The 14,261-nt window shown below is 38.7% G+C and overlaps 1 protein-coding gene across 1 annotated transcript in view; it reads right to left on the bottom strand.

Moving 5' to 3' along the window:
* LOC310867800 (matrix metalloproteinase-16-like) overlaps nt 1-14,261 on the bottom strand; it is a 110,866-nt gene that overhangs the window by 40,094 nt on the left and 56,511 nt on the right. Inside the window, exon 3 of the mRNA XM_083777935.1 lies at nt 11,592-11,714. Within this exon, the coding sequence (XP_083634061.1) occupies nt 11,592-11,714 (123 nt within the window). The remainder of the gene's footprint in view (nt 1-11,591; nt 11,715-14,261) is intronic.

Genomic DNA, 14,261 nt, shown 5'->3' with positions numbered 1-14,261 from the left:
GAGTTTTTTTTTCTTAATGCAATGTTAATTTTGAGAGCAAAGTCTTAGTCTTTTGAATAACATGCGATTTAGTTTTAGTCCTATTTTAGTCATCTGAAACGGTTATAGTCTTAGTCGACTAAATATAAAAATAGTAGTCTTTTTAGTCTTAGTAAAAAGAAAACTGCACCTGCAGAATTATATGGTGTGCGCCTGTTATGAAAGTCTGGCGTATGTATCTAGGTGTATTTTCGGAACAGGACATATTTCATTGATGAAGATGATATTTAATGTATGACACCTTTTAAAAAGGGTTCAAGTAGTTCACAAGACCAATAGTGGACGGATGGAAGGGCTGACATGGCAGCCCAGTGCAGATGTCATGTGCTGACGGTAACCCCAGTGAGGGGTGGGAGAGGCTGGACAGCAGACGGCTGGACTTTGAATTTCTCTAACTATAAACTTTCATGACAGCCGACAGCCTAAGTACAAATATAATTTATGAAAAGCTACTACATTGAAGTCTGTTCACAGAAGTTGTTGTAGGGTTGTGGGGATTATCTGACGAGGTACCATTTGAGTGTGCAAAACCTTACATATACTAAATAATACTAAATTGTTTATAGGGTCAATATAAGTAAAATAATATAGCCTTTCTACAGGTGTATCTTTTTATATTTTTCCAAAAAGAATACAAACAGCCAATAGCATATTACAAAGTCATCCCCCTCACTGGTGACAATTCCGGGAGGAAAAACGGGCAAGCACCGGGGCGAGTCTTCCGGTATTCGTGCTGACAGCTTCAATGTGCCACGCTGCGGCTGGTCTGTTAACAACATTACCACGGTGGTGGGAGAACTATTTGCAGGATATTCACATGGCAAAGGGCTCTCGTGTGTCAGGAACAATAAGGATGATATCTCACACAACAGACAGTGGTGGGAAAAAGTACTCTACTTTTTTACTTTACTTAAGTAAAAGCATCAATACTGCAATGTAAAATAAATTTCACTGCGGTAACGTGTGTGACAAATCGTACGACTTCAAAATGTACTTGAGTAAAAATGTAAAAAAGTATTGGAATCAAAATGTACTTAAAGTACCACAAGTAGAAAGTGCTCACTATGCAGAATGTCCCATTTTAAGTTTACAAATGTATACAAATATTTTGAAAATAGCAGATGTACAAGCTCACAATGCGTCACGATGCCATGCATTGTGAGCTTGTAGATCTGCTTTTTTTTCTTCAAATGGACGAAATGTATGTTTTGGAATAATAATCACAGTAACTAGTAACTAATGTAGTGGGGTAAACGTACGATATTTGCCTCTGAGATGTAGTGAAGTAGAAGTATTGGAATTGGAAATACACGACATAACACGCCCACATAAGGAGGCTCGATACGGGAACCAGACAGAAGGCCAAGTTAAAACACAATAAAAATACAGAATCTAAATCAGAAGAACATTAAAGGGACACTTCACCCTTTTTGCAAAAAAATATATGTTAATGACGTCCAGAAGATTTAAAACACTTTCCTGAGGGTCATTATGTGTGTAATTTGTGGTTTTAGATATGTTAGATTTTAGCAGTGAGCCCAGTGTCTCTGATGTCATGGACACTGGGCTCACTTCCTTCCTGGACTATACATCTCAGTAAGAGAGCCCCCCCTCCCCTATCCACAAGGAGGAGTGCACCAAAGCATTATGGGAATTGTAGTCCAGGAAGGAAGTGAGCCCAGTGTCCATGACATCAGAAACACTGGGCTATAATCTAAAAAAATCTAAAACCACAAATTACACACATAAAGACCCCCAGGAAAGTGTTCTAAATCTTCTAAACGGCATTAACATATATTTTTTTGCAAAAAGGGTGAAGTTTCCCTTTAAGGTGGTGTTTCAGTATTTGGCAATATTTCAGACACACAAAAAGAAAAAAGAAAAAAAAAATGGTGTCGTTTTTGGCTTGTTTATTTAATGTTTGCTCCTTGTACTGCTGTAAATCTATGCTAAAGTAGAGGGTGGGGAACCCACGGATACCCGACAGGCATAACCGTGTTTGGCGGGTTAAAACAGGAGTTATTAATAATAAGGGCTGTTGCTTTGCATCATCGTAGAACCAAATGATAATAAACGTATTATGGTTTGTTTATGCAATGATGCAAGGCACCGACGCAGCAGAATGCTGTATCTGGAGTTCAAAATGCAAGGCGAATAAAACACATTTAAGTAAAAGTACAGTATCAATACTGCAATGAAGAACTACTCTGTTACAAGTAAAAGTCCTAGTCCGGTAATCAAAATGTACTTGAGTAAAAGTACTAAAGAATTGGTATCAAAATGTTCTTAAAGTAGGCCTATACCACAAGTAGAAAGTACTCATTCGGCTGAATATCCCATATCGCAAGTTCAAAATGTATAAAAAGCTTTAGATAATAGGCGATCTACAAGCTCACAGTGATTGAAACTTGTTGATCAGATATTTTCAGATGGCCGACAAATATATAGGGCTGAAGTGGGTAATGTATGTTTTGTAATAATAATCAAAATCAACAAAGTAACTAGAAAGTAGTGTTTTCAAATAAATGTAGTGGAGTAAAACTACATGGATCCGAGATGTTGTGGAGTTGAAGTAAAAGTATTGAAAACTGGAAATACTCAAGTAAAGTACAAATAATTCAAAATTGTACTTAAGTAAATGTACGTACAGTAGTTACTATACACCACTGTACAGAGCCTTGTTGTTTGCTGGGCTGCTGATTGACTAACAGTTCCTAATATAGGCATGTCACAGACACTACATGATCGCCTAATCACAATTATTTTTGCATAACAAAAATAAATAAAAAATAAATAGCAGAAATAGCAGATCCACAAGCTGTTGTAGATAACTATTTATGCTATTTTGTAAATGTTTTGGAAAGAAAAAATAATAATAATAAAAGATCAATGTCAGTGATTTCTTTCTATAATTACGTTTTGTGTCATGTCTGCCCGGTGCAATTTGTGATTACGAAGCCTAAAAGGCAAACAGAAATACAAATTGTAACGTTCCAACAAAACAAAACGAAAACACAATTAAATTGTTAACCGCAATGATTTGTGAGACACTTAATCATCAACTTAAATGTGTAATCGTGACAGCCCTATTTCATAAAGGCACTAACTTTACTAAGTTGAACTCCATGTGTGAAAATGTACTTGGCAACACATTTGTTCCGTTCTCCGTAACAAGAGTCTGGATATGTTTTATATCCAAACTATGCCGACTTCTCCTTGTCCAAACAGATGTCCGTAATCCCTCTCACAATGCTTCACAGAAAGGCTTTGTTTTGAGTGCATACTGTAGCAGATGTTCTGTGTGTGAAAGTAGAAATGTTACAGACATCTGTTCGGGTGAGTAAAATCCTAATTATTTAGATTTTTATAGTTTATTATTATTATTATTATTATTACCACCAGGCAGCACAATAGGAGTTAGAGACTTCTGGATGCCAGAAGGTTACCAGATCCATTAGTGTTGCCAAGTCTGCTTATTACAAGATGTTGCGCTTGTCTTTCTATAAAGATAATATTGGTAGTTTTTGGGTTGCCGTTTTTCTGGATTTTTTGTGTGGCTTATTGCTTCCTTATCCAGTGGTTACCCCACTGTATTTGTCCATGGACCCCAACTGATTTATTACTTGCGCAAGCAGAGCGCGCAAGTAATGTGGTCGGCCTGGTCCATTTGTCGTGACAGCAAAAAAAACGTTCCGCCATTTCAGGACCCCCCCAGAAAAACATCAAATCTGTGCCCGTATTGCTGGACCAATGATGACGAAATGACCATATCTCTTACGTCATCATTTAGAGCTGGTCATACACGTATTTCTTACGTCATCATTTAGAGCTAGTCATACACTCTAATAGCTCATAGCTCTAAATGATAACGTAAGAAATATGGTCATTTCGTCATCATTGGTCCAGCAATACGGGCACAGATTTGATGTTTTTCTGGGGGGGTCCTGAAATGGCGGAACGGTTTTTTTGCTGTCACGGTTTTTGGACCAGGCCGATCACAGAATACCGCTAATCAACTTACAACTACACACTTTATACAGTATAGAGTATAGAGTATATAGATATATACTGTGTATGACTAGCTCTAAATGATGACGTAAGAAATACGTGTATGACCAGCTCTAAATGATGACGTAAGAGATATGGTCATTTCGTCATCATTGGTCCAGCAATACGGGCACAGATTTGATGTTTTTCTGGGGGGGTCCTGGAATGGCGGAACGTTTTTTTTGCTGTCACGGTTTTTGGACCAGGCCGATCACAGAATACCGCTAATCAACTTACAACTACACACTTTATACAGTATAGAGTATAGAGTATATAGATATACGTATATAGTATATGCGTATATACGTATATAGATATTGTATAACTGCTCTCAGTAATGACGTATGTAATACAACATTATGATTCTGGAATGTATAAAAGTCACAACGTGTCAAAAATGTTACCATAATTAATAATATTAGTGTGGTTTGCAAAATTAAATATATATCTAAGTATATAATTATATATGCAAAAACTAAGTTATAATATCGCAAGAAGCTCAGTCATTTAACACTCTCTGAGAAAGACGCAGACAGACTTGGCTATATCAACAATCCAGATCATTTGACACATCCACGGGGGAAGGCTAGAAAAGGTAGCTGGGGTGACTCTCAGCCAAAGACTCTCAGCTGCACAGTGAAAGAAGGAAGATATTGAAACCAGGACTCAGTTAGCTGGGGTGACTCTCAGCCAAAGACTCTCAGCTGCACAGTGAAAGAAGGAAGATATTGAAACCAGGACTCTCCGAGGAACTCTCAGCCAAAGACTCTCAGCTGCACAGTGAAAGAAGGAAGATATTGAAACCAGGACTCAGTTAGCTGGGGTGACTCTCAGCCAAAGACTCTCAGCTGCACAGTGAAAGAAGGAAGATATTGAAACCAGGACTCTCCGAGGAAGACGCAGACAGACTCGGGCATATCAACACTCCAGATCATTTGACAATTTCACACGGAAGCCTGTTGTAAACACAGATCTAGATCAATAGGACACCTCCACAACGAAACATACAGAAAAACAATGGAACTATCTACAGATATACCTTCAAATAAAAGGATGAAGAAGGACCCCGTAATTAAAATCTCAGCATTAAGTTCATTATCATTTGGAAGTCGTGAAAGATGGAAAATCTGTGGAAAGGTAGTTACTAAAAGTGAACAACGTAAATTTACTAACGGAATATACTTCTTCTTTCGGATTACAGACAGTACAGCAACAATTAAGGTAACAGGATTTACTCAAGAATGTGAGAAATATTTTAATTTGATTGAAGTAAACCAATGTTATTTCATCACTGACGGACAATTTAAAGAAATAAATCCAAAATATTCTACGGACCGCGAAAAATTTGAAATTATACTGAAATCAAGGACAGAAATTATTGTATTTGATAGAGATGTGGAAATTTTGAAACCTAAGTTTAATTTCACCAGGATACCTGACATACAGTTGTTAGAAGACAAATGTGTCATAGACGTATTGGGGATTTGCATTAATTTCTCAGAAGTAAAGACTATTTCTACAAATAATGGACCACGTAGAAAAAGGGAATTACAGTTATTGGATTCATCAAATACAAAAATTATATATACAGCTTGGGAAGAAGACACAACCATGGATACCGGCTCTCTTTACCCTATTTTAATTTTACAGGGAACCATCATAACTAGCTATAATGACAAAAAGAATCTGACTAGTAATACAGGTACTATATTATATAGGGAGCTTGATATACCAGAAGTTCAAGAATTAAGATTATGGTTTGAAAAAGAAGGAAAAAAAGTAATATTAAATGAGGAACCAACAGAAAAGTTTTCTTTTAATATGAACAACGTAAATGACTTAGAGACGGAAATATTATATAGTTATTTGGGGAGGATTATTGAGTTTAAATTGGAAGATTCGCCAACGATTTTATGTCGAACTTGTGATGAATCGGTCATTCGACTCGTGGATGAAGGTTACTTTTGTAATTCGTGTAATAAAACATCTGACAATTGTAAATCAGGATTAAAGATCATATTTAAAACGCAAGATATAGCAGTGTGTGATCAATACCTTTTGATAAGTTGTCAACATGATATTATTTCTGAAATGTTGGGTGAGTCAGAAGATTATTTGATTGAATTAAATGATAGTAATAAAAATAAGTTTAATGAACATTTAGATGCATTAAAATCAGAAATCGTTATGTTTAAAATCTGCCTGAAAATAGTAACAAATAACATAAAAAAGAATGTAACTATCACAGCGACAAATGTAAAGAAAATTGATAAAAAACAATGCAAATTTATTGATTCTTTATGTAAATAAATACGAGTATAATATATTTTTTTTAATATTTTTTTTCAGCTTGAATCCATGATATTTTTGGAACAACCTATTTTTTAAATGTTTTTTTTTCAACTGAAATACATGATATTTTTGGAAACCTAAACTCTATGAAGAAAAAGGTCCTTAAAATAAACAATCCTGAGTGGAGGTTCACTGCCAGGTTTCTCTCTTCAGTGACGGAGTGGCCAGGAATGCTGAGGCAGTGGTCGACCATGCGACCACTGAGGAGGTTCAGCTCACGACGCAAACGGCCTCAAATCGCCAGCTGCCGCAGTGACAAGGGCCGAGACGGCAACTACCAGTAGACCATCGCCGGGAAGACATCCCACACGACGCCCAGGAGAAGCGATAACGCCCTGCTTGATGGAGAGCCGCTGCAGATCAATGAGACGAAACCGAACAAAGCCAGGCCGACTAGGCTAGGCCGGTTAGGTTTAGCCATTCTGGTAATCTTACTGACAACCGCAGCTGTTCACACTGTTGGACTGTTGGCTAGCTGGACACCCACACGACATTCAAACGCTTCATCCTTTAGGTCCTATGGTGTTTGCTCCATGTTCCCGCACCCTGCCTGCTCAAGGGCCGCGGGGAGTTGAAATAGGAACAGCCGGCCGGCAACAGTTCAACGAGGGCGCTGCACTCACCCGCCACCATCCACGTCTCTGTCAGACAGAGGAGATCCAAGGCGCGGGAGCTGAAGAAATCCCTCAGGATAAATGTTGTATTTGTCAGCGATCTAGCATTCATCAGGCCAATCCTGGCCAATCCTGACAGGGGCTGGAGCCTTTGATCCGGAGGAGTTAGGATCGCGGCGCAGCGACCGCTGATTGCAGAGATTCACCCCGCGTCTCCAGAGCTGAGGAGCGCAGGAACGACAGGGCTGGAATAGCACATCCAGGCTAGCAACAGGAGCGAGGCAGGTCACGCTGGGGACCTGGCATCGTTGCAGCAGGGCGGAGGGAGACGATAATCCAGGTTTCACGTGAGACAAAGACGAGTAGCATACACGGGCTTTCAGCTTCACCAGCTTGCCACTCCATTTGCCACGGCGGCGGAGACGTTTCCTCCTCGGTGCCGGAGATTGGCGATCATACACCAACAGAGACTTAATCTGAACAGTGCCAAGGCTTAGACACAGCAGAAACACAAACCAAAACGAGAGCAGGAGACGAGCAGCCAAACACACTGGCGCCATCACTTCCGCCTACCTGTTAGGGCTCTCTAAGCCATAACGGCCCAAGCATCGTTGTGCAGTTCACATCCAGCATTGATGCACCACCACCACCGAGTCTGGAAGACAAGCTCGAAGAACAGGTCAACACTCTGGCAGAGTCTCCAGAACACCTCATGGTAAAGTCCGAAGAGGCCAGAGCCCGAAGCAACGACGGCCGCCGATCAAGAAGAGATCCTTGGTCCACGGCTCCACATCGACCAGCTTCACTAAGGGCGAAGTGTTACGAAGCAACGGAGTGCCTCTCTGACATCACAACCAGGACGCCAGGAATGACATCACTCTCTACCATAAATACTGGTGCATACAACGTAATGAAGCCAGAAGAAGACAGATCACGTAGTAGACCTCAGATACCATATCAAGACCTCAATACTGACCGCCGGTTCGACCACTACACACACGTGAAACCTGGATTATCGTCTCCCTCCGCCCTGCTGCAACGACGCCAGGTCCCCAGCGTGACCTGCCTCGCTCCTGTTGCTAGCCTGGAAGTGCTAGCCATTCCAGCCCTACCATATCAAGACCTCAATACTGACCGCCAGTTCGACAAGGCCAGATATATTAGAAGATATTTGTTTAGCAGAATTTGTTGCTAATTACAATAGACAAACGAATGACGATGACTCAATAGAAGACGTAGAAATTGAAAAAAAGGAAGAAAACCAAAGAAATAAGTTCATAGTTCTAAAACATGGACTCGGTATTATGTACAAAAGATGTAAAGAAGCTGTCATTCGATTTCATAAATACAATAAAGAAACGGAAAAGGAAAAACACTTCCGTGCTGAGTTAATGTTGTATTTACCCTGGCGAAATGAAGAGGATGATCTAATAAGTAAATACAATAATTATGAAAATCATTATAATGCCAAGATTGATGTCATTTTCAAAAATGAGAAGAAATACAGTATAAATCCAGAAGCAATAGATGCAGCTATAAGGAACCTTGAAACTAATGGTCCACCGGAACATGCTTGGGAAAATATCGCTCCTTGTACGGAACACGAAGAAATACTTATACGAAAAGAGGATGAAGAGACGGAACGAGAAATAAGTCAAGAGGACCTGGATGCTAACACAGAACTTGTATCTAGCAAACAAAGACACTACACAAGGGATCTTTTCAAACAAGAAGTTAGGAGAGATATATTATCTCATCAAGAATATTGTAAAATGATGAGATCATTGAACCAGAAACAAAAACAATTAATGGATTTCCATCGTCAATGGTGTAAAAATACAGTTATTGATTTAAAGGAAGGAAAGAAAACTGTCCCATATCACATCTTCCTTATTGGATCAGGTGGGGTAGGAAAGAGTCATCTTATTAAACTGATCCATTACGACTGCATGAGATTATTCAAAACAGCCAACTTCATACAACCTGATGACACTATTTCTATGATTACGGCATCAACGGGAATAGCAGCTTTCAATATTAGAGGTGTGACACTCCATTCAGCTTTATCTTTAAAATCATCGAGATTTGGAAATTCTTTCTTACCACTGAATCAAGAAAAAGTAGCATTACTAGAAAATTCCTTACAAAATCTGCAATTATTAATTATAGATGAAATTTCTATGATTGGTGCAGACATTTTTCTCCAAGTACATAAACGATTGAGTCAAATTAAAGGCACAAATGTTATGGAAAATGGCTCAAAGGTACAAGAACAATTTGGCAATGTAACTATTTTAGCTGTTGGAGATCTATTCCAATTACCACCAGTAATGCAAAAATACATCTTTCAAGGTACAAGTAATGCAATTGCAAATATATGTGGTAATGGATGGGATTCATTTAAATTGTTGGAACTTAATGAAGTAATGCGCCAGAAAGATGATTTGAACTTTGCTGTAATGTTGAATCGAGTCAGAGAAGGAAAAATAACAGATGAGGATATCCAACAGTTACAATCAAGAGAAATAAATGCTAATGCTGATAATTACCCAGAAGATGCACTTCATGTGTTTGCAGAGAATAAATCTGTCGATGAACACAATAACTACAAACTTGAAAAATTGAATATTACTATTTATCATATAAAGGCAGAAGATAGTAGAAAAGATAAAGACACACGACTATTTGATCTGGATTGCACAAATAGGAAACTATCACAAACAGGAGGTTTACCAACTACACTCAGTATAGCAATTGGTGCACAAGTGATGTTGACTACTAATGTAATGGTATCTGATGGATTAGTCAACGGTATCAGAGGATTTGTTGAGTATATTGACTTTGGGAAAAACAACACGTATGTTACAGTAATACTCGTTAAATTCCAAGACAAATATGTTGGTCTTAATGCGAAGGCTAATAGTACCTATAAAAAATATCCAGAAGCAGTTCCAATTTACAGACATGAAGCTATCATTTTCCATGGAGGCAGAAAAACAGGATCAACAAATAGATTTCAATTCCCGTTGACATTAGCTTGGGGATTAACTATTCATAAGGTCCAAGGTTTAACTATACAAGAGATTGTCGTATCTATGAAGGGCTCACATTTTAACCCGGGACAAGCCTATGTAGCATTCAGCAGAGTAAAAAGGATAAAAGATCTATATATACTTGACTTTAATCCTACGAAGATCAAAGTAGATAAGAATGTAGAGAGAGAAATGATACGATTACGACAATCACCTCTTGAAAATCCTAATATACGTAAAATAACTCAATTACCATTAAAACATTCATTAAATATTGGATTATTGAACGTCAGAGGTTATCTACCACATTTAGAAGATATAAACTCAGATTCCCAACTCGAAATGTTGGATCTAATAGCTTTTACTGAAACACACTTAAAGAAAAATAATAACATTACTTTTAAATTAAAAACAACGGACACGAATTACAATACAATGAGGAATGACAGAGAAAAAGATATAGGTGGGGGAGTTATGTTTGCTATAAAAGAAGATATTTCCATTGAAAGAATTCCAACTGAAAGCAGGATATTAGAGAAAGTAGAACATATATGTATACATGTAAAAGATAAAAATCTATATATCATTCTTATGTACAGATCACCTAAAACAGACCTTTCAAAATTAAACACATTTCTCGAATACATGATACAGTACATATCATCTCCGACTTCTGCAATTTTGATAATAGGAGATTTCAATGAAAACCATAATACTGAGATAGAAAGAAGTATAAAGACCTACATGTCAAAATTAGGCTTTAAACAATTAAATACAAATCCAACTACAGATTACGGAAATATTTTAGATCATGTATATTTTAACAAATGTGAAAGTATTATTATAGAAATTGAAGTTAGAGACACATATTACTCTGACCATGATTTAGTATTAATATCACTATAGTCTAACATGAAATAGATTTAAAATTAAAATTACATTTTTAATTCAGTTTATATACTTTTTTTTATAAGCGTTTTTTTATAAGCGTTTACATACATAAATTAGATAGGTAGTAAATAGTTACACCTAATAATTACACATTTCAAATGTTCCTTCACAGAGATATTGAGATTCCACCGTTTACAGAAAAAGTATACTGTATAACATATTTTAATTCAGTTTATATACCTTTTTTTTTCAACACATATAAATGATTTATTTGTCTCTGAAAAACAAAAAATGGATCCAGAATATATCTACAACAATAAAACAGTATTTCTTATATAGATAGAAACTAAAATCATACTTAATACTAAATGATTACATGTATAGTAGGTAGCAAATAATTACATCTAAACATTAATCATTTCAAACGTTCCTCCACAGAGATACTGAAATTTGGCAGTTTACAGCGGGCGAAAAGATTACATGCGCGCTCTGCTTGCGCACTAGTTGGCCATTTATGGCCTACTAGTGTGCAACAAGCAAGTATGCACTCGACAGAGTGCAGTTCTAGTTTTTTTATGTGATCATATATGTTTGTGTTAGCGGACGCTGCACTCACCTGTATGTGATATGTTTGTGCTGCCACTTCTGTCCTGTGAGGGCGTAGCGCCTTCTCCTGACATTGAACTTGGACACTCCACCGAGCTGGTCAGGAACGCCACACCTGGGTCTCCTCATCCAGCTGTTAGCACACGTGCAGAGAGAGAGAGAGAGAGAGAGAGAGAGAGAGAGAGAGAGAGAGAGAGTTTTTACTTAAAGGGTAAGACCACTTTTTTGTGTAGTTACGTTGCCATGATGCAACTCCAAATGTGGACAAGAAATAAAAAATAATTGCTCCAGTGATTAGAAATTGATAATTCAAAGTATGCTCCTCATTGAGTATAGAGCATCACCAAAACTCATGTGGTTTTATTTTTTCATTAAAATTTATTAGGAAGAAAACCCGGACGAGATCCGTGGATCCGGATCTTCAAATAGTAAAATCAACAGGAAGTTAACATTTTTATGAAAAAATAAAACCACGTGAGTTTTGGTTAGGGTTTCTAAAAATATGACTTCCAAAAACGTTTCTATGTCAGTGGTGCTCAACCTTTTTCATGTCAAGGACCCCCAGAATTATATGAATTTGGCTGCGGACCCCCATCTGAAAATATGTTGTTCCAGGAACCCCCCAGAAGCAAATTTGAGTTAAAAAAGTTGGCTCTGAAAGAATATATATTCAAAGATTTGCGACACATTTTTCAAAAATAGCAGATCTACAAGCTTGTGATGAGCTTGTAGATCTGCTAAGGAGTTCCCGTCCAGAATGGGTTAAAGGGACACTTCACCCCTTTTGTAACCACATCTTATTTGAATGATACGTTTGGGAGACAAGAAACACTTTCCTGTGGTTTTTATGCGAGTAATATATGTTTTTAGATGTTTTAGTATTTCAAAGAGTCCATGATGTCATGGACACTGGCCTCACTTCCTTCCTTCCCTCCCCTCATAGATATAAAAAAAATAGATGCCTCATTGGCCCCTGCAGTTCGTTGGAGCGTGTTGAAGGAAGAATTTACACTGGGAGAGGAAGTACACCGGAAGTGTGGAAGGCACGTTACGTCACGCTGCCACTCAAGTGATTACTGGCCAATCACAGTGCATCTTTTCCGGGACTTACAGACCCGAACATGCGCTCTGTGACGCATGCTCATGCTTCCGCGGGGCTTCGCAAGGAATCTCAGGAATATTTTTCCCTCCCTTGAGCACATACGCTCCAGAGCCGGAAAGGGCGTCTACGTTTATATGTCTATAATCCCCCTATCCACTGTGCACTAAAGCATTATGGGAATTGTAGTACAGGAAGGAAGTGAGCCCAGTATCCATGACATCATGGACACTTTGAAATACTAAAATATAAAAAAATAAAAAAATAAAAAACACATATTACCCACATAAAAACCCTAGGAAAGTGCATTGCTTAACCCATTCTGAACGGGAACCCCTGTTGGTGTTTAAAGCGTCATGTTATACTTTAGCTATTGAAAAATAGCAGATCTACAAGCTCATAGGGCAGCACTCGGTGCCGCGCTAATTGTCTCCACCAGGCCGAAGGCATGGGGAGAGAGTATGTTTTGCACTCCGTCCGTCTGCGTGTCCGTGTGTGTGTGTGTGTGTCCGTTAGCAGCTAATCTCGGCCACCGTTAACCCGGTCGATGCCAAATTTTCCACACACACTCCCTGGATGCCAACGATGAACCTCTGCCCCAAACCTTCCAGAACGGCCTGTTATAGCGCCACCAGGAGGCCGCTTTGTGCAAAACAAGTTTTTGCACAGCACACCTACAGATTTTGTCCAAACATCACGCAAATTGGTACACAGTCTCTCTAGAGCCATTCAACCAAACCGGTCTTTCAGATTTCTCACACTCCATCCTGATTGGTTAAGATTGGCTTCCAAATTTCACAGGAGTGCTCAGTTTCAAACAAAATGCTGCAAATCATGAACACATCGCGTGATTTCCGTGAAATTGTGCACCCACATTCCCACTAGGCCGAGGACAAAATGCCACATGAACAATTTCAACTCAACCTCAAGGTGGCGCTATAACTGGCCGAAAAGTGATTTTACCTCTAACTGCACGGATCTGTGGATAACCTGGTGGAGACCTGTGCCCAGAAGGGCACTTTTTCTAGTTACATATATTTTTGGAAGTCCTTGACATGAAATTGTTTGAGAACGACTGACATTATTTTTCTTGTTTTTCAGACAACTGTCAGAATTTAGAAGGCATTTTGTCGAATCGTCCTCAGGTCTAAATGGGTGCAAATTGCTTAAATAAATGCACTTAGTTCCACCACTGCTTGTGAGTGCGAGTCTGAATGAAACCTCAGCCAGGAATCATGGTTCTCATGGTGGTGGGACGTATATCACAGAGGAGCAGAAAAACACGGCTCGCCGTCATACCGTCACGCTACACCCAAGCACGAAAACTCATTTAGAAGCGTTTGATCTGATAACAACGCTGTGGTGTCTGCAAAAAAGAAAAAAGGCTTGCTTTGATGCCACGTAAAAAAAAAGGGCTGCGTGACAGGAACACTTTGGTGTCTGCTGCTGCCATGAGGAAATGAATCCTCTGCAATGTCCAGCGGAGCACATGACACCGGGCCAGGTGGTGTCGTCACATGGCCAGGTTGTTGTGCCTTTGGAGCAGCTTGTTATTCTAGAGCAGTGCAGGTTCCCAAACCT

This window comes from Protomyctophum parallelum (assembly GCF_964188405.1).
Source record: "Protomyctophum parallelum genome assembly, chromosome: 12".
NCBI lineage: Eukaryota > Metazoa > Chordata > Actinopteri > Myctophiformes > Myctophidae > Protomyctophum > Protomyctophum parallelum.
The sequence above is the reverse complement of the archived record's forward strand: the minus strand, read 5'-3'. Positions and strand labels throughout refer to the sequence as shown.